At 33.4% G+C, this 21701-nt stretch overlaps 1 protein-coding gene across 1 annotated transcript in view; it reads right to left on the reverse strand.

Moving 5' to 3' along the window:
- Positions 1-782: 782 nt before the first annotated feature.
- The window catches only part of LOC136039781 (uncharacterized), a 68555-nt gene continuing 47636 nt past the window's right edge, over positions 783-21701 (reverse strand). The window contains exons 6-9 of the mRNA XM_065723651.1: positions 12523-12810; positions 6019-6145; positions 2850-2983; positions 783-1002 (exon numbers count right to left, since the gene is read on the reverse strand). Of these exons, the coding sequence (XP_065579723.1) occupies positions 830-1002; positions 2850-2983; positions 6019-6145; positions 12523-12810 (722 nt within the window). The 3' untranslated portion in view covers positions 783-829. The remainder of the gene's footprint in view (positions 1003-2849; positions 2984-6018; positions 6146-12522; positions 12811-21701) is intronic.

A 21701-nucleotide genomic window follows, 5' to 3' on the forward strand; every position in this document is an offset into this window, starting at 1 on the left:
GGGGTGGGGTTGATGGGAGAGGGCTTTGTGGGAGGATCTTTCCTTTGAGGAATATGTCATGGGGGAAGAAAAATTCAATGAAAAGGGCGCAGGATTTTCTAGCATTACTATAAAAAAAACAATGAAAAAAAAATATGAAAACGTTTTTTCAAATGAAAGTAAGGAATAGCATTGAAATTTAAAACGAACAGAGATTATTACGCATATGAGGGGTTCTAAAAATACTTTAGCATAAAGAGCGAGGTATTTAGGAGGAGATAAATACCTCGCTCTTTAAATTACGGAGTAATTTCTGTTCGTTTTAAGTTTTAATGTCGCTCCTTACTTTCAGTTAAAAAAACTAGTTTTTTTTATTTAATTGCTGGAAAGCTCACAGTTTCAATTCAATATCGAGGTATAAAATAGTGACATAATACCTACCGAAATCTGAATCTTGGTTGGTAAATGCAGGGGTTTTACCGACTCGGGCAGTGGTTTTACGTATTGTATTCGGAACGGACACTATGCCGATTTTGGCAAAAACAGTCGGTAAAAATGACCAGCCAATCAGTAAAATCTCTTGCTTCCCCCCAAACATTTTGGTAAGTAACGACCCTGTATGGGGGAAGACTTGATGCCAGAGGATGATATGCCTCCTAGTGAACAAGTAGACAAATGTATCATGTCGTTGCAGTAGCAAAACTTGTGATAGTACTTACCCCCCCCCCCTTGCTGTGGAAAATCTTCTTAGTGGAGTTATTTCTTGATGTTGTGATAAAACTACATATATGTTTAAAAAGATGCAATCAACAAAACACTTGTATTGTTCGCAAAATTAAAACAATTACTTCTATTTACGGACTAAATTTAACTTCCAATATATAGTAGCCAACGCACAAAGAGCAAGAAAAAGAAGACACGATGTTATACCAGCGACTATTTCATAAAATGGATATGTTTCCACCACTGTTGGCTTGTATCTATCCGATTCAAATGAGCTCGAAGAATTCTGTAGAATTACACCTAGAATGATAATATTTATTAGTTCATTTGACCGTGTTTAAAAAATTTTTTTTCATGCCATGGGCCATGGTTTGTTTGAACAAACCCCATAAAATCAAGCTGAAGAATCACTCAAATGAGACATAATATGCATTATAACATCATTTTATGTACGCAGATGCAGTTTTTGTAAAAAAATTGATTTTATTTTAAATATTGCACTTTGTAAATCACAAAAGGCACTAGATATAGGAACCGCCTTTCTAATGAGACCTTAAACAGCTCTCTATGATGTTCCAGTGCCCCGCTAGGAGTGGAAAAAAAAAGAGGAGAGATCAGCTCATACAAAAAATAGATTTTTTTTTTGATTTGTTTGCCAGGGCCAGGGAACTGTATGTTTCTGTATAGGGTTTTAGGCCATGGGGGTTACATTGGTGTGCTTCTTTTTTTGATCGAAATCCATTCCTTATGGATTTTAGGCTGTTTTTTGAATTTTTCATAAATTTGTTATCGAAATAACATTTTAAGATTATGATTAATCAAAATAATAGTTAGCATTCCTAAATAAGCTAGAAATAACAATATTTTCAGATTCTTTAATTTGTTACTATTTTCAAAATTGTATTAACAATGATGTGATGTTTAGTAATTACAACTATTTATTTAAATTTCCTTGCAACACGGGGAATTAAACCGTGATCCAGTTTGTGGCCGAACGTGGCTTTATCTACTCCTCTACCACAAGGATTGGCAATTTAGAACTACTGTCCAATTAGTTTGGACATTTAGATGATTCCTGATATGGATACGAATGATGACAATTCCATCTCTGAAAAAAATAAAAAATGTACACAGGGAAAAGTGTAAAGCCTTTCTTAGCCGAAAACTAGTACCTCAAAGAAAAGAGTAAAACTAAAACTTGAAATGAGCCAAAAATTATCCTTTATATAAGGAGTGGGGAAGGGATAAGAGGAAATTCTCTGAGAATTGAGAATACTAGAAGAAAAAAGAGAAAGTGATTTTCTATATTCTTCATGCCAAGGGGCCGTAAATATCCTGCGCTATGTTTTCTGCCATGTTGATTCCGACGGTATAATTTTTTTTTCTAATCCGGCACCATTTTTGAAGATTTTTCATAATTTACCATGAATCTATTTTAGAAATAACATTTTGCTGTTAAGACTAATTGAGATAATAGTTATTATTCTTGAATCGGCTACATATAGCAATTCAGTCGCACCAGCCAGTATTTTCAACACGTTCTTTTTATTTTTATGTTAGGTTACGTTGGAACATGTTTCGTTGTTTACTATACTACAACTACCACTGCAACTATGATTTACCCTATAATGATACAATGTAGGTGCTGATCTGCTGTCAGGTCTCCAACACTATATAGAAATACTGAGGTAAACTTTTGCTTTTAACGTCCTTCTCCCTCCTGTCTCACTTTGTTAAAATGTTTGCTGAAAATGTAAAACCTCTTAGGGTAATAACACTACAGCAACATGAAGTTAGGGGATTCAGCAAAATGTTCTATATTTTTTTTTCAATAATTATCTTATCTTAGAACTATCTTATCTTAAGAAGAAAATTCTGTGAAGTTGAAGTTAACAAAAGTTGAATAATTAGAATTTTGCAAAAAAAAACAAAAAAAACAGCTTGTGTACCTTTACCTAGGGCTCCTTTAGCAGTTAGCCTTACATGTACGAAAAATTCTGGAAGACAGTACTTTGTTTCCTAATGCCGTGATTTTTTTGTCGGTTAAATAGTGATTTCATAAAAGTGAAGTGGCAACCCTGATCTGACGTACACTGGCTAATCCACAAGCCATCTTTACAAATCTATCATAGTGAAAGGAGACTTACCAATGGGACTGGTGTCGTTGGGCATTAGGACTTCGATTGATCTTGAGACACTTTCTGTTTTTACTGGTATATCATCTGTTTCATTTCCGACTGAACGACGACCACGATAATGAGTATGCTCCGGATTGTAAGCACTAAAAGTATCAATGTATAATTCAGTATTATAACGCTTTAGTAAAATCCCTGTGAATTTTATTTTAAAGATTCAACGTACTTAAAAAATGGACTAAGTTCGCACTCTGTAGTTTTTATGACTGATTACAATTATGCAGGATTACAGCGTTAGTTATGTATTCCAAGCCTAAAATTGTATTTAAAATTGTATTTCCCAGCCTAAAATTTATAGTTGATTAACTGAGTAAAGATTAAAGGTGAAATTATTTTACGTTAAGAAGATTCCAGCTTGGAACAGTAGTTTTCTAGTATGCAAAGTGAATTTAACAAAAGACACAAAAAAAAGAAATATAAAACTTATTCAAACGATATACGTAAAATCGGATTACCTATAAAACATAAAACAACAGAGAAAAAAATATGAAAATATAGAGACATTTAAGTTTAGCAGATGTGAACTGTACAGTATAAAAGTTCTACCCGTTACTCATAAATCCATATATTTTCATTTATCTATTAGTGCAAAGGTGTTGTAGCCTACATAAGTATCTGGTAAAAAAAAAAAATATTCATATTTTTTTCTTTAGGATTTTTCTGGAAAATGTCTAGAATTTTATATTTGTCACTGTATTTGAAAACGCTATCGTGTTTAGTACCCTTTAGTATATAATTGGACCACCTGACATATAGAATATTCACATTGCCAAAAAATCAATTGCCAAAATGCATTTTATATATTATTTCGACTAATCTTTATTTTATGTGAATGGACATGCAAAATTACAGTCAGACGTACAAAATTATGAGTCAATGGAACATATTAACTTCACATCTCAAACATATTACCCCTTCCGTTTAATCATCCTCTGCGTTAATAAATGCTATTTATAAATATATACAAACTTTATCTCAACGTCTTAGGGTATTGTTTGAACCTTTTCTAAGGGTGGGAGGGCGGTTTCGAATCTGCCAAATCTTTTTTCTAAAGATGAAGGCAAGGTTTTAAAAAAGTATCTGTACATAAATGGTCATATGCGGTAAGACAACGCGATGCACATCACATGCGGTACGCGGTACAATGGTCACAAGCGGTACAAAATTTGGTTTTTATTGGAAATTTTGGTTTAAAAATTTAGTTTTTTAGGAAGTAAGAATCAAATCCCCAGCAACCTGACCCTGTGGTAATCCCTTTTAGTGCATGAACATTCTTATTTACCTCTGTTGAACAATTTGTCCACTTTATTCTAATGTTTTTTGAATTTTTCCATGTATCTGACTATGTCTGAACTTTATAATTCTGTTTAAAGGCAATGAAAAAACTACATTATCTGGAAGATTTTCCCAATATATGAATCCAACCACCCATGGAGGGATACAAGGGATAAACTACTGGGGATTTGGTCAAAACAGTAACGTGTAGAAGAATTATGTGGAAACTATAAGTAGTCGTTATAAAAGTCAGGAAACTTCAAGGGGAAAGGTTTGAAACCATATAAATGCATTCCCATATGCATAACACTAAACTAAAAACAAATTCATTTAATTGCTACTTTTGACTCATCTAAGCTTTTGGATTATGCAAAAAGTGATGAAAAGGGGTGGCACTAAGATTTTGAGATGTACCGTTTTGGGAAAAGAAAAAACATTTGCAAAGGAAAGGTGGTTAACAACCTTTAACATTGCACTTAAACATCCAGTATACAACCCTCACACCGAAAATATTTTCTCCAAAAGAACCCTCTCTCAGAATTAACCTGTTCGGTAGTGTTTCTCACCCTGTACCTATCTAATTCCTCATCTGTTGTCATACCTTTAAGATGTGAAAAAAAACAATTGCTCCCATTATAACAGAACAAATCGACTGCACATCACCATTGTTTTCTCTTTTTGGTTTACTCCTAGATTTCTCACTTATTAGAGTTTTATTCCTTGTTTCTCTTAGTACGACTGCGCTTTTTTTTTACCGCCTTTTGACGTTTTGAGCTTTTTCTTTTTATGTTTTATGTAAATTTTCATTTTTATCTCTTTGGGTTTTCTTACTTATGTTTGGGGTTTGTTATTTATATGTTTTTTTTTTCCTTTTCTTCTGTGTCAAAACTCAAAATGTGAATTCGTCCCGCGAGAGCTTATAATAGTTACATTTCACGCTGCATATGTATTATGCCTTCCCCTCTATATGTCTCCTCTATTTTCCTTTCATGCATTTTACAAGCTTATTACATTTTAAATTTTGCTTGGTCCTTTTTGTTTTTTTCAACGAAGCTATTTGCACTCAAACAAATTTTTGAATAGCAGTAAACCATATTTTTTCAAGCAGATGATTTTAAAGATGAAATTGGATAATCACGACAAAGCACAACATTCTAAGATTTAAAAATAAAAACAAAAGGATAATAATATTACTGCTACTAGTAGCAACTCACTGTAGCACAAAACCGCCTGAGACCAATGCAGGTACGCACAGTCCTCCTCCATCCCGACTGATTGGAAGCCTCTTTCATTACACCCTCACAAGAAGTTCTAAATTCCCTTAAATATTTCCTTACGACATCCTCCCATCCCATTTGGGGACGAATTGCTTTTGGTTTATTCCTAGATGGCAACAAGAACCATCTTTGGCAATCTGTTGGCCTTCATCCACTGAAATTTTTCAAGCCATCTCCGCCTGTCTCTCATTATAGCCTTAGTAAGCGAGATTGAACCGCATTTTTTGTACAGCTTACTTTTAGAAATCCGGTCAGTCATACAAACCGACATTGACGGTCTATCCTCAACTCAGGAAATCAAAGCATATGAAAAAAAAAACGAAGACAATAAAGCCTAAAAAGAATATAAAGCTAAAAAAAACTAATGTCTTAAAAATCAAACAAAAATAAATAACCATATTTGAGACATCTTCTGAATTTACATGATACAAAAAGGCTCAGTTTGAATGTCAGCAAAATCAATTGAATATTATATTAAAAATGAATAAAAACACGTTTTACGCACATAGACACTCACGTTTAAACATATGCGCATATATAAAACAAAATTAATAAATTATGTCACTAACCTGCAAGTATGCTGTTCATAAGGACATTTCCTGTAGCAAACTTCGACTTCACAGGTAATAAGGATACGTGGTGATGATGGGAATCGAAATGCTTTAAAGTAACACCATTGAGTGCTAGTGAACGCTCCTAAAAATGCACATTATAATATACTAGCTGTTGGGGTGGCGCTTCGCGCCACCCCAACACCTAGTCGGTGGGGGCGCTTCGCGCCCCCCCAAGCCCCCCCGCGCGCGTAAGTCGTTACGCGCCATATTAGTTACGCGCCATTGTAGTTGTGTCCCTATGTCCCACCTGTGAATCGACCATTCCCTGAGTCGCCATCGTCATTTATATATCCCCCTGTGCACCCCGGCGTCCCCTTTGTAGTTATGTCCCTGTGTCCCGGTCGTCGTCATTTATACTCCCTGTGTCCCGGTGCTTTGTTGATTGCTAATCGAACATTCCTTTTGTCCCGGTCGCTTTCTCTTTGAGTGTCGTCATTTATTTAGATTGTTTCTCCTTTATTTTTCAGTTTTTTTCCTTTTTTTCTTTTTTTTTCTTTTTTAGTTCTTTTAGTTTTTACCTTTTTTAGTTTTTTTTAGTTTTTTCCTTTTTACTTTTTTTTTTAGTTTTTATCTTTTTTATTTTTTTTTATTTTTATTCTTAATTTTATTAGTTTTCTTTTTCTCTTCTATTTTTCAGTTTTTTCCTTTTTTTTTAAGTTTTTTTTTTAGTTTTTAGTTTTTTTAGTTTTTTTTTTCTTTTTTTCTTTTTAGTTTTTTATTGGTTTTTACCTTTTTTTTTAGCTTTTTTAGTTTTTTTCGTTTTTTCTTTTTACTTTTTTTTTTAGTTTTTATCTTTTTTATTTTTTTTTTATTTTATTCTTAATTTTATTCATTTATATATCCCTCTGTGCACCCCGGCGTCCCCTTTGTAGTTATGTCCCTGTGTCCCGGTCGTCGTCATTTATACTCCCTGTGTCCCGGTGCTTTGTTGATTGCTAATCGAACATTCCTTTTGTCCCGGTCGCTTTCTCTTTGAGTGTCGTCATTTATTTAGATTGTTTCTCCTTTATTTTTCAGTTTTTTTCCTTTTTTTAGTTTTTTTTCTTTTTTAGTTCTTTTAGTTTTTACCTTTTTTAGTTTTTTTTAGTTTTTTAGATGAAAATTTTTTTTAGTTTTTTTCCTTTTTTTCTTTTTAGTTTTTTATTGGTTTTTACCTTTTTTTTAGCTTTTTTAGTTTTTTTCGTTTTTTCTTTTTACTTTTTTTTTAGTTTTTATCTTTTTTATTTTTTTTAATTTTTATTCTTAATTTTATTAGTTTTCTTTTTCTCTTCTATTTTTCAGTTTTTTCCTTTTTTTAAGTTTTTTTTTTAGTTTTTAGTTTTTTTAGTTTTTTTTTCCTTTTTTTCTTTTTAGTTTTTACCATTTTTTTAGCTTTTTTAGTTTTTTTCGTTTTTTCTTTTTACTTTTTTTTTAGTTTTTATCTTTTTTATTTTTTTTTATTTTATTCTTAATTTTATTAGTTTTCTTTTTCTCTTCTATTTTTCAGTTTTTTCCTTTTTTTAAGTTTTTTTTTAGTTTTTAGTTTTTTTAGTTTTTTAGTTTTTTTAGTTTTTTTAGTTTTTTAGCTTTTTTATTTTTTTTATTAGTTTTTAGTTTTTTTTGTAGTTTTTGCCTTTTTTTAGTTTTTTCAGTTTTTTTTTTAGTTTTTAGTTTTTTACCTTTTTTGTGGATCGTCACCTGATCCACAGATCCACAGATCCACAGACAGACAGACAGCTTATTTTTGTATATTTTTTATTTTTTTTTATTTTATTCTTAATTTTATTAGTTTTCTTTTTCTCTTCTATTTTTCAGTTTTTTCCTTTTTTTAAGTTTTTTTTTTAGTTTTTAGTTTTTTTAGTTTTTTAGTTTTTTTAGTTTTTTTAGTTTTTTAGCTTTTTTATTTTTTTTATTAGTTTTTAGTTTTTTTGTAGTTTTTGCCTTTTTTTAGTTTTTTCAGTTTTTTTTTTAGTTTTTAGTTTTTTACCTTTTTTGTGGATCGTCACCTGATCCACAGATCCACAGACCCACAGACAACTTATTTTTATATATATAGATAGATAACAATGTAATATACATATATAACATTATAATATATACATGCATAATATATACGATACAATATTACAATACATATTAAAAGAAAAATAACTGTAATAAATATTTTTACAGAGAAACACACCTCTAACTATATCAATTCAATGTCGAAAGTAGTTTGTCGAAGAATAATTCCTGGACGATTCGATAGGGTTTTCGTATAACTACCCTACATTTATCTGTAGTTTACCCCCATTTATTCCTCCAGGTGTGCTTGGAATATCCATAAATTTGGAAAAACTGACCAATAGTGTTGTTTTTCCCATTAAATTTAAAAAAAAAATTTAAAGTTGCAAGTATTTACTGTTTACAACACTTGTTAAAAGTTGAATTACTCAAAAAGTATTTTTATATATAAATAAACCTTAAAATTTTTTCAATTGATCTTCGGAAGTCGTTTAGCAACAATAAGTGCAACAGATCCTGAAGCAAAGCTTGAGCGCAAGGATAAAAAGGATCCGTGAACGCAAGGATCTAAAGCATAACGCCTCAACGGCATAATGCAGTTAAGGTGTTATGCTTTAAAGTAGTGAGGTTCCTGATGATAGGTTCTGGAGTATTCCTCTCAAGTTGACCTTTCAGTCGCTTCTCTTCAAAGTTGAAGAAATTTCTGTAACTTTATGCTTAGAAATTCATTTTACAATACAAGTTGGCTTCGTGAGGCTTCGTACATTTCAATCGCAATGATCCTTTTGACTTTATAAAATGAAAAATTGTAAATTACGCATTGAAAAGGTCATATAGTTGTTCTTTCAAGTTCAAGTGAGTAAGTATGAAAAGTTTATTGACCATGCAAAGAAGGTGTTTATTTATTTCTTTTCTGTTTGAAACTGAAGATTGTAGTATTCCTTACTTATGTTCATTTTTCACGGCCATAATGATTAAAGTAGTACAGCTTAAATTAGATAATATTAGTATTCCAATTAAAATTAAATAAAGAATTCTGTCGAACGTCAACCGTAAAAAGAAAAAGAAAATATTAGCATATGCTCGTCTGTGAGAAATTTCAAAAATTATTTTTATGAGACACCAGGTTTTCTTTTATCTGAGAAAAAATAAGAGTCAGTAAAATTCATTTTTCTTCTATAAAAGAAAATTCTAAATCTATTTAGCACAGTAGTAATAAGAGTTGCGTCTCCCAGACATTTTTTTCCAGACCTCAACATTAGAACAAACGCTCATAGATACTTGGGGGAGGGTTCGCTTGATTACAACTTGAAAGTACATTTTATGAGCTGAAGCCAATCAGAATGGCAAAATTTGGCTTTCAAAGCTTGTTTTTTGCATTTGGGCTACCCTAGGGTCCAAGTGGCATCAGATCAAAGTTTCAAAATAGCCATTTTAATCGGAACAGTCAAAGAGTAAAGATTGTCTCCAAGGTTCAGATTATCTGTGGAGTCTCAGGCTAAAAAACCAACATGTAAGAAAATATCCCATTTAAAACAAAGATTTCATAAGTAGATTTTATAGAAAGGTGTACATACCTTTATATCTTAGAAGTATCGGGATCATATACTGTTTCGGCCTATAAAATTTCAGGGTTTTTAGGCCCTGAGCCCTCACCCCATTTAAAACTTTATTAGTATAAGTATGCTCCACCAATTTTGACTCATATAGTTCTGGGATCTGTTACCAATTATATAATAAAGGCCCAAGGTAAGATCCTATACCTCTGTCGAGAGCTGTAATTTACTATGGGGCTGGGGACAACTGCCCCCACCAAACACAAATTAGTTCTTTTTCCATCTACCTGAGTTCACCCTCTTTCCCCCAGCTAAAATTTTGTTTCTGCAAAAAATACTTTCAAAACTAAGATAAGCCTGCACAAGTCAAGTATCCAGAGAAACAGTCCAGTTTTCTTTAGCATATCTTTTTTTGCCTTTATGGTAATATTTGGATCATTTTTCAGTTTTCACCGTCATTTCACTTGATTTTGGAAAATTGGTTCCAACCCCCCCCCCCCCCAGAATTTTGACGAGATTACGCTACTGCTCCCGTCCTCAAATAAAAAAAAACAACAAAGAAACTGGACCTACACCTGTTTCAACTTGGATCATTCAGAGATTTTAAATGCTCAATGAAGTGTCTGAAATCAAAATCTAAAATTAGAAAAAAAGTACGTATTTCACACTCTGTATTTAATTTACACTGAAGTTAGTATTTAAGGGTATTTTAAGTCGCTGATTGCAAGTATAGGAGTCATGTTGCAAAATGAGAGTTCTAAAACAAAACACACTATGCAACCTACATTTTTAACGATCGTGTTGTGACCGTTCAGAGATTTCAAGTGGTCAATCAAGTAGCTGAAATCAAAATATAATAAGTACACATTTCACACTCTGTATTTGATTTTCACTAAAGTTAGTATTTAAGGGTATTTTAAGTCTCTAATTGCATGTATAGGACTTGTGTTGCAATATATAATCACAAGCTACTATGGTGAACTTTCTTGGTGCGTATCTTAACTGTTTTCTTTCTTTCGACCCTATATAACTCACACCCGTTCCCTCATCCTTTGCCAGTCTTCAATGTTGCACCAGGTTAACTCATTTCTTTACCCAGATGTTATGCTTTCTCTTTATTAAGCTTTTATTTTTCCTTACTTTTCTTATTGTTATTCTGTCTGGGGTAGCACTAACGAATCTCCTCTCTGCTCACTTCAAAGAACCCAAAATAGGGCAGTGAAAGCTAATTTTCTTCTCCCTTGGATTTACCCTTCCTCTGATATTTATAATGGTACTGAAGTACCCCTATTGGATCGTATTGTCGGTAAAAGTAATCTTTATTTAGCACATTTTGCTTTTCTAGGTACGGTTCTACCGCCTCTGCAACAGTTCTTTCCACGGATAGGCTCAGGTAGATAATCCTCTTCTTCACATAGTTCTTCTTGCACATTTATTTTACCTAAACGATCATCAAAAGCAGCTCGGAGGTCTCCTGTTTATGAATAAATTCTATTGTTGAGCTGCATCCCTCCTGATGTCCCTCAATTTCTTTCTGGAAACGCTTTTTCTCGTCGGGTCTTTCCAGTTCAATAATTTTTCTCTCTCTTTTTTTTTAATTCTATCCTAATTTGTATGTCTCTCTTCTCTTCTCTTAAGATCATTTTCAGCTGTATGTTAAATCTCCTTTTCAATCTTCTACGTGTTAAATATCCTATCTGTTAAATGTCTTTGTCTTGTTCCAGTATTTTCTTTTTATTTTATAAATGTGTTTTATTCTTGTTTTCTGTGGTCCATTACAAGCAAAGCTTAAGGGCCTAGTAACCGCTTTACTTTTGTAATAGTTTTTCTTTTGGGAGTAATAAATTGATTGATTGATTGATTCAAAATTTAAAACTACTTTCTACTCTTCGGGAAAGAACCTTTCTATTTAATTTAGTTTCTCTTCCTTTTTCAACTTGTATATTGTACTTTATCATCTCTATACTAACTAATATCTCTAATGAAGAATATTATAGTGTTCAAACTTTAGTAGATATTGTAAGCCATCTTGTGATGTATTGCGTGTTGTTTTACGAAGCTCATATTACAGTAATCTTCACACATGCAACTACTGACCTCAGACACTCTTTAAGACTAGTTTGTGTAAAAATACTTGCATTAAGTTTCAAATCGCTTTTTTTTCTAAACCCTTCTTTTTAAAATTCAATTAAATCTAAGGGCAAATTTCTCGAATACGATCAATTTTGAAAGCATAGTAAGGAGCTACATCATGCCAAATAATGATGATTGAAAGGAACTTAGTATTAGCAGTACTGCAGCCCTAAAGAACTATCAAAGGATTAGTCAGTGTTATTGAAGAAAAGAAGAGTAACGCTTTCTAATTACCAATAATTGCTTTTATAATAAGACAGATTCTATCTGGATACGATAAACTATTGCATTATAGTGTCAATTATCAGAAGTCCTGTGCACTGGGATAGAATTTTTAACTTTTATCGCCAAAATATTGCAAGTAAGTAGCGCAATCGAAATTTTAACTCAGAATAACATGTAATCATAAACCATCTTAGTAATTCATTTACAATTGACATCTTTAAATGTCATTTCTTGATTAACTAAAAATTATACGCATTATTATAGAGAATTATTGTGAATTAAATTTTAATTCTGAGATGTCGTTTTCTTCCTTACAATGCTTTGCTGATTTCAAAGTACTTTTCAAGAATAAAAATGGACTTCACTCCATTTTTTTATACTTAAAACGGAAGAGGATGTGTCGCACTTGTATCTTAGAGAAGACACAGCCAACTTGTAAAGTATTCATTTTAACAACGAAGTAAAATATATTTTACTATATTAAAATATTCATTTATTTGATTTTTAGTTTCTCATTTCTTTTTTATACTAAACAAGACATTAGATAGGTCTTTGAAACTACCTGGGAAGTATGTATTTTCTTTCTGAAAGTTTGAAAAAACTTTCGGCTTTTGAGAGCAACTTCTTTCAATGACATGCATACGTGGTGCTCCATATCTGACGGCACCATAGTTATATCCACCAGCATTTCCATCGGACGCCCAACAATTCAAAACATTGGTGTCAAACTCGAAGCTCTCATCATGTACAGTGAAAAGTAGGGTCAAAGGGTCTCCAAGGTAGACTGGACCTTGTAGCGGCACGCCTCTGGGTCCTTGACCTTTTTGAACTTCCATATACAGCTCTGGACCTTTAATCGAATATAGATGAGAAAGTAATTATACTAATGAACATATTAATTTTATAATAATATTCATTTAATAGCCAGTTTGTTTTTGTTTTAAGGTTACAATATATACACAATAATGTATTGAGTCATATTTCAAAAGTCAGCCCTTCTGGTCTTTAAATTTTCTTACTCTACTTCTTCTATTAACCGTTTCCTTTTTGGAAAGCTTTCTCTGTGTGTAACTCTGTACATATGTTTTCTAAATAAATAATAATAAAAAATCACTGAAAATGGTAAACATCTGGATGATAATATTCTAAAATTAGTTTTTACCAATGCATTCGGAACCAAAGAGTATAGGTATCTTTTAAGAGTGGAAACTGGCGCTAATTTCGATAAAAATCACTAGCACAATCTAGCCTTTGGCGTTTCTTGGCAATTTCTCAATGTAATAAAAAAGCAAAATTGGTTTAACTGACGAATTTAGAGTACCAATAATTGTCTGATCTCCTCTTCTGAGAAAAACACAATCAAGACGCTTTAAAAATGTGAAGACATACCAAATGCAGGATTGTGTTGATGTTTTTTTTTATTGACACTAGTCGTAGGTTCAACTCACAGCTTAGATATACAATACAGTTATGAAAACTCCAATTTTGCCCATGAGAAGCTTTTGGTACAGAGCTCTGAACTTGGCGCACGCGTAGATCGTACTACAATACCATAGGTGGGAACCTAATATTGGTATCTAAGCTGTGAATTGCTCCGACTTTTAGATTCAGGCTGCCAGTTTCCTGTCTCCAGCCGTTAGGATCGCTACAACGCACTGTGTCCCAAAAATAAATCGAGTTTTCATAACTGTAATGTATATCTAAGCTGTGGTTCAACTCTTATAACTTACCCGTACTCTGCGTTCTGAACTAGAAGAATTAAAACTCAGTCTGGTAATGTAAAGAAGAAGAAGTTTATTATTATTCAATACAATACAATACAAAATACAATTCAAACAATAAAACAATAAAACACTTTAGCGTAAAGAGCGGGGCATTGAGGAGGCGACAGCCTCTTTCATGTACGGATCGATTTCACTTCGTTTTGAGTTTTAATGTTGCTCCTTACTTTCAGTTGAAAATGTTTGTTTTTTTATTTAATTTCTGAACATTTATGAACTAATGCATGTTTTAATTTTGGCTTACCGCAATTGAGTAATTGAAATGGAATGTATATATTATTTATTTTTTTTTTTTTGGCTAAGTTTCTTTCTCAGGGTTTGGTCGGACGATTTTAACCAAAAAGAAAAGGTTGGGAGAGGAGCCTTAGTTGCCCTCCATTTTGGATACTTAGGCTACTAGAATTTATTTTATTTATTTACGAACTTTTTTATTAGTAATAAACATACGTAATTTAGGAATTAACTTACGTAACAAACTGCTATATTTGTATATTTTTATTACATATATGGGGAGATTCGCCCCGTCTTTAATAACTCACTCTTTACACTAAAGCTTGAATTTTGTCCCAACTCTTTAAGAATGACCCCTGAATAACAAAGGCCGTATAATAAATGGTTGAAATTACTAAAAACATTTTAGCGGAAAGACCCGAGGCATTGAGGTGGAGAAAACCCCCCTTATATGCGTAGTTATTTCTGGTCGTTTTAAGTTTTAATGCTGCTCCTTACTCCCAGTTGAAAAAAACTTTTTTTTATTTATTTTCTCATTGTTTTAAATAATGGTATAAAATCCTGCGCCCCCTTCATGGAAGTTCTCTTCCCTCATAATAAATTCTCCCATGAAAAAATCCTCCCACATAACCCCTCTCCCCCAACAACCCCCCTTCCAACGCGAAAAAATCCCCCTGAATACGTCTTTACACTTCCCAATAACCATTACTATATGTAAACAATAATCAAAGTTTGTAACTTGCAGCCCCACTCCCGGGGACTCTCTGGGGTTAAATCGTCCCCAAAGACATAAATATGAGGTTTTTCGACTATGTTGAAGAAAATGGCTATCTCAAAATTTTGATCCGGTGACTTTGGGACAAAAAATGAGTCTCGGAGGGGTCCTAGGTGCCCTCCAACTTTTTTGGTCGCTTAAAAATTACTGGAACTTTTAGTGTCCGTTAGAAAAAGGCCTCTCGCGACATTCTAGGACCATGGATCGATACAATCACCCATGGGAAAGAAAAGAAAATCAACAACAAAAAACACGCATCCGAAGGCTGATCTTTCTTCTGGCAAAAAATACAAAATTCCACATTTGTGTTGATAGGAGCTTGAAACCTCTACAGTAGGGTTTTCTGATACGCTGAATCTGATGGTGTTATTTTAATTAAGATTCTACGAGCCTTAGGGGTGTTTCACCCTATTTTCAAAAATAAGGCAAATTTTCTCAGGCTCGTAACTTTTGTTGGGTAAGACTAAATGTGATGACACTTGTACATTTAAAATCAGCATAAAAATAAGATTCTTTTGATGTAACTATTGGTATCAAAGTTCCGTTTTCTAGGGTTTCGGTTACTATTGAGCCGGGTCGCTCCTTACTAAGTTCATTACGGCGTACTGTTTGATTCCATATTATTATCTATAAAAACTTGATTCTATGGAAGAAGTGCTTTCGTCTAGATTGACTGAAATACAAGGTACAGTGAGAGGTTTTGCACCTAGAAAAGTCTAGATTGACTGAAATACAAGGTACAGTGAGAGGTTTTGCACCTAGAAAAGTCTAGATTGACTGAAATACAAGGTACAGTGAGAGGTTTTGCACCTAGAAAAGTCTAGATTGACTGAAATACAAGGTACAGTGAGAGGTTTTGCACCTAGAAAAGTCTAGATTGACTGAAATACAAGGTACAGTGAGAGGTTTTGCACCTACCAAAACTGTTGGCACAGTAGTGCTGCACTTACCATAAGTACGGGCTGCAAAGGGAAGGGGTTGGTGGCCTTGTTCTGACTATAATCCAAAGAAATGTATTTTAGCAAGTTTTATTATGTCGCAGCATCTTGTTATGCACACAGGAACACCTTGATTATAACCATTTTAACACATAGGATTATAACCACAGGAACACCTTGTCTGGAGTTGAATGGTTTGCAACCATTATTTATCATTAAGCTATCAAACAGTTTGTGATAACGAAGTATAAGTAAGGAGTTACCCGGCTTAATAGTACCCAAAACGTTTAAAAACGGAATTTTGACAACAATAGTCGTATCAAAGGCATCGGATTCTATTCTAATTTTAATAAATATGTTTCATTAAGTTTTGTCTTACTCATCATAGGTTGTAAGCCTGATAAAATTTGTCTTATTTTCGAAAAAGGGGGAAATACCCTGAATCTTAATGAAAATCACACAATCAGATTCAGCGTAGAAGAAAAAACTACTGTAGAGGTTTCAAGCCCTATCTTCAAAAATATGGAGTCTTTTTTTTTGCCTGAAGAAAGATCACTGATGTGTGTCTATTTCTATGTGTTTTTTTCCCAGGGGTGACTGTATCGACTCAGTGGTTCTAGAATATCGTATTGTTTTTTTTTTACCGTTTTTATTCAGGGCTTATATTATCGACCCAGTGGCCCCAGGATATCGGGAAAGGATATCGATATTTAAAAAAAACAATAATGAATTCAATAAGAAAAGTAAGTTTTTTCAACTAAAAGTAAGGAGAAACATTAACAGTTAAACTGAACAGATCTTATTACGAATATGAAGGGGGTTGCTCTTCCGTAACACCTCGTTCTTTACGCTAGAGTTTGAATTCTGTCTAATTAGAACTATAAAAAGCTTTTTGCAAAAGTTCTTAAAAAACTTTAACGTAAAAAGTGAGGAGTTGAGGAGGAGAAACTCTCCTCATATATGTAATGATTTCTGTTCGTTTTAAGTGTTAATGTTAATTTTTTTTAATTTATTTATTTTCATTACCTACAGGACCAAAACACATCTTTCACAAAATGCTGCCGTACCAAGAAAAACTTTACAGTTTTGTAGACGTACGGCCATAACAAGTAAAAATGTACATTCCATTAAAAATCACAACATAACCATAATCAGCTCAAACTTCGAATCAATCTCTTTTATTTATATATATATATATATATATATATATATATATATATATATATATATATACATTATATATATATATACATACATATATATATATATATATATATATATATATATATATATATATATATATATATATATATATATATATATATATATATATATATATATATATATATATATATATATATACTAGCTGTTGGGGTGGCGCTTCGCGCCACCCCAACTCCTAGTGGTGGGGCGCTTCGCGCCCCCCCAAGCCCCCCCGCGCGCGTAAGTCGTTACACGCCATATTAGTTGCGCGCCATTGTAGCTCTTTTAAATTGAAAAGGCAGATCCGTTGGAATCTTGGGAATGCGAGGAATAAGAACAGCCTCACCCTCAAAAGGCCCTGTCAAGATTGTGGCCTCTATTAGGTTTTCCATTGTTTTTTTTACGGCAGGTCGAGTGCCATAGCAAAGCTTTGGTGGGTTTATATTTCTTAAAAGTATTATTGGTAGGCCTATTTTTAGTTGTAGCACGTGTGGTGGAAACCCTGAGAATAATATCTCGAGGTAAAAACTGATCACCGACCATAACGATGGCCACTTCGTCGATAGTTGGAGCATTGTATCTACGCACATGTTGGCCAGGAGGCGTTTTGTCAGCGGAAATAACAATTTTATGCGTATAAGTAGGCATCAAATCGATGGCTGTTTTGAACAGACGCAATAAATTATTATTTTCGTGGAAAAGATGTTGTAATTGGGAAACGATTGTCCTTTCAATGTTGGGAGAAATTTCGCAACGTGCATTCAATTCAGAATTTCTATCACTGATGAAGTACAATTGTAAAAATTTATGATTCTCGCCTGAGAATGGTAGAAGAGACCCTGCTCTATGATAAATTTGCCCTTTTACTTTAAAAGTAGACATAAATTGATCTGGATTTTCAATTTGGGCTCCAAACGACGTCATTTGGAAACATGAGTTGTATTTTCTGATTCATTTATATTCCTTATGTCCCGGTGTCCCGGTCGTCATTTATATCCCCCTGTTTTATATCCCGCTTATTTTTCAGTTTTTTCCTTTTTTTAGTTTTTTTTTTACTTTTTTAGTTCTTTTAGTTTTTACGTTTTTTAGTTTTTTTTAGTTTTTTAGATGAATTTTTTTTTAGTTTTTTACCTTTTTTTCTTTTTAGTTTTTATTGGTTTTCACCTTTTTTTAGCTTTTTATCTTTTTTATTTTTTTTATTTTTATTTTTAATTTTATTAGTATTCTTTTTCTCTTCTATTTTTCATTTTTCCTTTTTTTTAGTTTTTTTTAGTTTTTAGTTTTTTAAGTTTTTTCCTTTTTTTAGTTTCTTTAGTTTTTTTAGTTTTTCGGCTTTTTTATTTTTTTATTAGTTTTTAGTTTTTTTTGTAGTTTTTGCCTTTTTTTAGTTTTTTCAGTTTTTTTTTAGTTTTTAGTTTTTTACCTTTTTTAGCCTAACCAGGATTTGAACCTGGGACCTTCATTCTCCGTTCTGACACCCTCTCTCACCGAGTGACTACTCCAGCATGTTCATTTTGGTGTTTTAAATGGTATATTATTAACCAAATTAATGTGTTTTACAATATACTAAGCATCGTCATAACAAAAATGACGGCAACTAATTTCATGACGTCAGCCGAAACATGACTTCACCTGATCCACAGATCCACAGACCCACAGACAGACAGACAACTTATTTTTATATATATAGATATATACATGACGACATGTCGTCATGTCGTCATGAAGATAGTTGTCGTCATGTTTGTTATGACGATGACGTCATCAAAGGTATTTAAGAAAATCGTTCAAAGACAAATTTTTACTTGTAAAAAGATCGTGGACGGAAAAATGTTTAATTGTAAAATGACTGAAGAACCTACAATGGCAACAGCCGAGGAAGCTGCTCAAAGAGTCTACGCCAAAAAACTTACGGCTGATAGAGAAAGTAAGAAAAGAAAGCGTGCCGAGGAATCACAAGAACAGCAAGAAAACAGGCTAGCGGCTGATAGAGAAAGTAAGAACAGAAAGCGTGCCGAGGAATCACATATATATATATATATATATATATATATATATATATATATATATATATATATATATATATATATATATATATATATATATATATACTATATATATATATATATATATATATATATATATATATATATATATATATATATAATTTATATATATAAAAATAAGTTGTATGTGTGTTATGTCTGTCTGTCTGTCTGTCCGCATATGACGTCTGAATTATTTCATCATATACCAAGTCAAAAACGAATGTATTCAAGCCCGAAGTAGCTGAGTTGGTAACGCGTTATGTTCCAGGTTCTAGGTCCGAGAGTTTGCTGGTTCGAACCTTGGCTAGGTAAAAACTACAAAAAAACTATAAAGAAAAAACTGAAAAAACTAAAAAAAAGGTACACTACAAAAAAAACTAAAAAGAAAAAAAAACTAAAAACTAATAAAAAAAGCTAAAAAAGCTAAAAAACTAAAAAAACAAAAAAAGAAAAAAAAATTGAAAAAGGAAAAAAACTGAAAAATAAAGGAGAAAAACGTAAAAATAAGTTGTATATGTGTTATGTCTGTCTGTCTGTCAGTCCGCATATGATGTCTGAATTATGAATTATTTCATCATATACAAATTCAAAAACAAATGTATTCAAGCCCGAAGTAGCTGAGTTGGTAGCGCGTTATGTTCCAGGTTCTAGGTCCGAGAGGTTGCAGGTTCGAACCTTGGCTAGGTAAAAACTACAAAAAAAGCTAAAAAGAAAAAACAAAAAAACTAAAAAAAACTAAAAAAATGTAAACACTACAAAAAAACTAAAAAGAATAAAGAAAAAACTAAAAAAACTAAAAGAAAGGTAAAAACCAAAAAAAAACTAAAAAGAAAAAAGGGGAAAACACAAAAATTTATTTCATCATATACCAATTCAAAGACGAATGTATATACAGACCGGGACACCGGGACACAAATGACGACCGGGACACAGGGAATATAAATGACGACCGGGACACAGGGACACAACTACAACGGGGACGCCGGGGGACACAGGGGGATATATAAATGACGACGGGGGCACAGGGAATGTTTGATTAGCAATCACCATCAACAAAGCTCAATGGCAATCATTAGAATCATGAGGTATAACTAGAAAACTAAAAAAAGGTAAAAAACTAAAAAAAGACCAATTCAAAAACGAATGTATATACAGACCGGGACACCAGGACACAAATGACGACCGGGACACTGGGACACAGGGAATGTAAATGACGATCGGGACACTCAAAGAGAAATTACAGACTGGGACACCGGGACACAAATGACGACCGGGACACAGGGAATATAAATGACGACCAGGACACAGGGACACAACTACAACGGGGACGCCGGGGGCACAGGGGGATATATAAATGACAACACAGGGAATGTTCGATTAGCAATCACCATCAACAAAGCTCAAGGGCAATCATTAGAATCATGAGGTATAGATCTGAATTCGGATTGTTTTTCCCATGGACAATTATATGTTGCATGTTCAAGAGTCGGTAAACCGACAACGACCTAATTGGTGGGGGTGAAGCGCCCCCACCAACTAGGTGTTGGGGTGGCTCGAAGCGCCACCTCATCAGCTAGTATATCCACGTTTATTGTTTCATTGTCTGATATTACAAATCCTGCGCAAAAAATTAAGAAACCTTTTTCGAGGGGTACAGATAATATTTGTGCTAAACACATTCTTCTTGGAAGTCCCCTACTACTTTGTCACCTTGATCTCATGTTCCAAATGGTGTTCACAACTGGAATAGTTCCAACCTCATTCTCCTCTGGTCGTCTTACTCCTGTTCCAAAAAAAAAATAAATCGCTGAATGAGTGTTCTTCATATCGCCCTATTACAGTTGCTACTACTTTCTGCAAGATTTTTGAAACACTCGTAATGCCAGAATTTACAGATAAATGCTACATGCCGCCATATCAGTTTGGCTTCCAAAAAGGCCTAGGGTGTGCCCACGCGCTTACTGCACTGTCGTCAATACTTATAGATGCCTGATAAGTCTGGTGATTCGCTCGTCCTAGGGAGTCATGATGTAAGCCATGCTTTCGACTCTCTGATTCACGCACAAATTCTCCTTGAGCTATATAAACGGGGAGTTGACACGTCTGCCATTCGTGCTTTGTACGATATGTATAACCATCTTGCTGTTGTAATCAAGCTACCTGATGGGACCATAACACGTTTCGTTATTCCAATCCGTCGAGGCGTCAGACAGGGTGCCTTCACCTCTCCAGTTGCCTTTAATAACTGTATCCTGAACACACAATCCAGCGCAGTTCCCTCGTGTATTTGAAAGGGATTGATGTGTCACTAATCACTTATGCAGATGATATTTTTAACCGCAGTCGAACAGTACAGTCGTTCGAAAGAAATTTTGCTATTTTAAGTAAAGAATATGCTAAGATTAACCTTACAATCAATAGAGAAAAATCGGACGTGGTTCTGTTCAACTGGGTTGAAACTCGAGCAGGATTTACTATTAATCTCGACGGCGCGCCAGTTTCCCCAAAACCACAAATGAAATATTTTAGGGCTTCCTATTGGTGAAACTCTTAAAGCAACTAGAAGGCTCTTGATCCTTCATTTCCAACGTCGAACAGCACCTGCATACAGAAGCTTGGTAGCAAACAAACTTTGACTCAACCGCAAACTGCTAGCGAAACTTTACAATGCTTCTGCACTCCCGAATTTCCTATACCTTGCACCTTTTTGGCGTACGTTTACGATAACTGAGACGAAGGAACTTCGGCGAATCTATTTCCGGTAT

Source organism: Artemia franciscana, chromosome 20, assembly GCF_032884065.1.
Source record: "Artemia franciscana chromosome 20, ASM3288406v1, whole genome shotgun sequence".
Classification (NCBI taxonomy): domain Eukaryota; kingdom Metazoa; phylum Arthropoda; class Branchiopoda; order Anostraca; family Artemiidae; genus Artemia; species Artemia franciscana.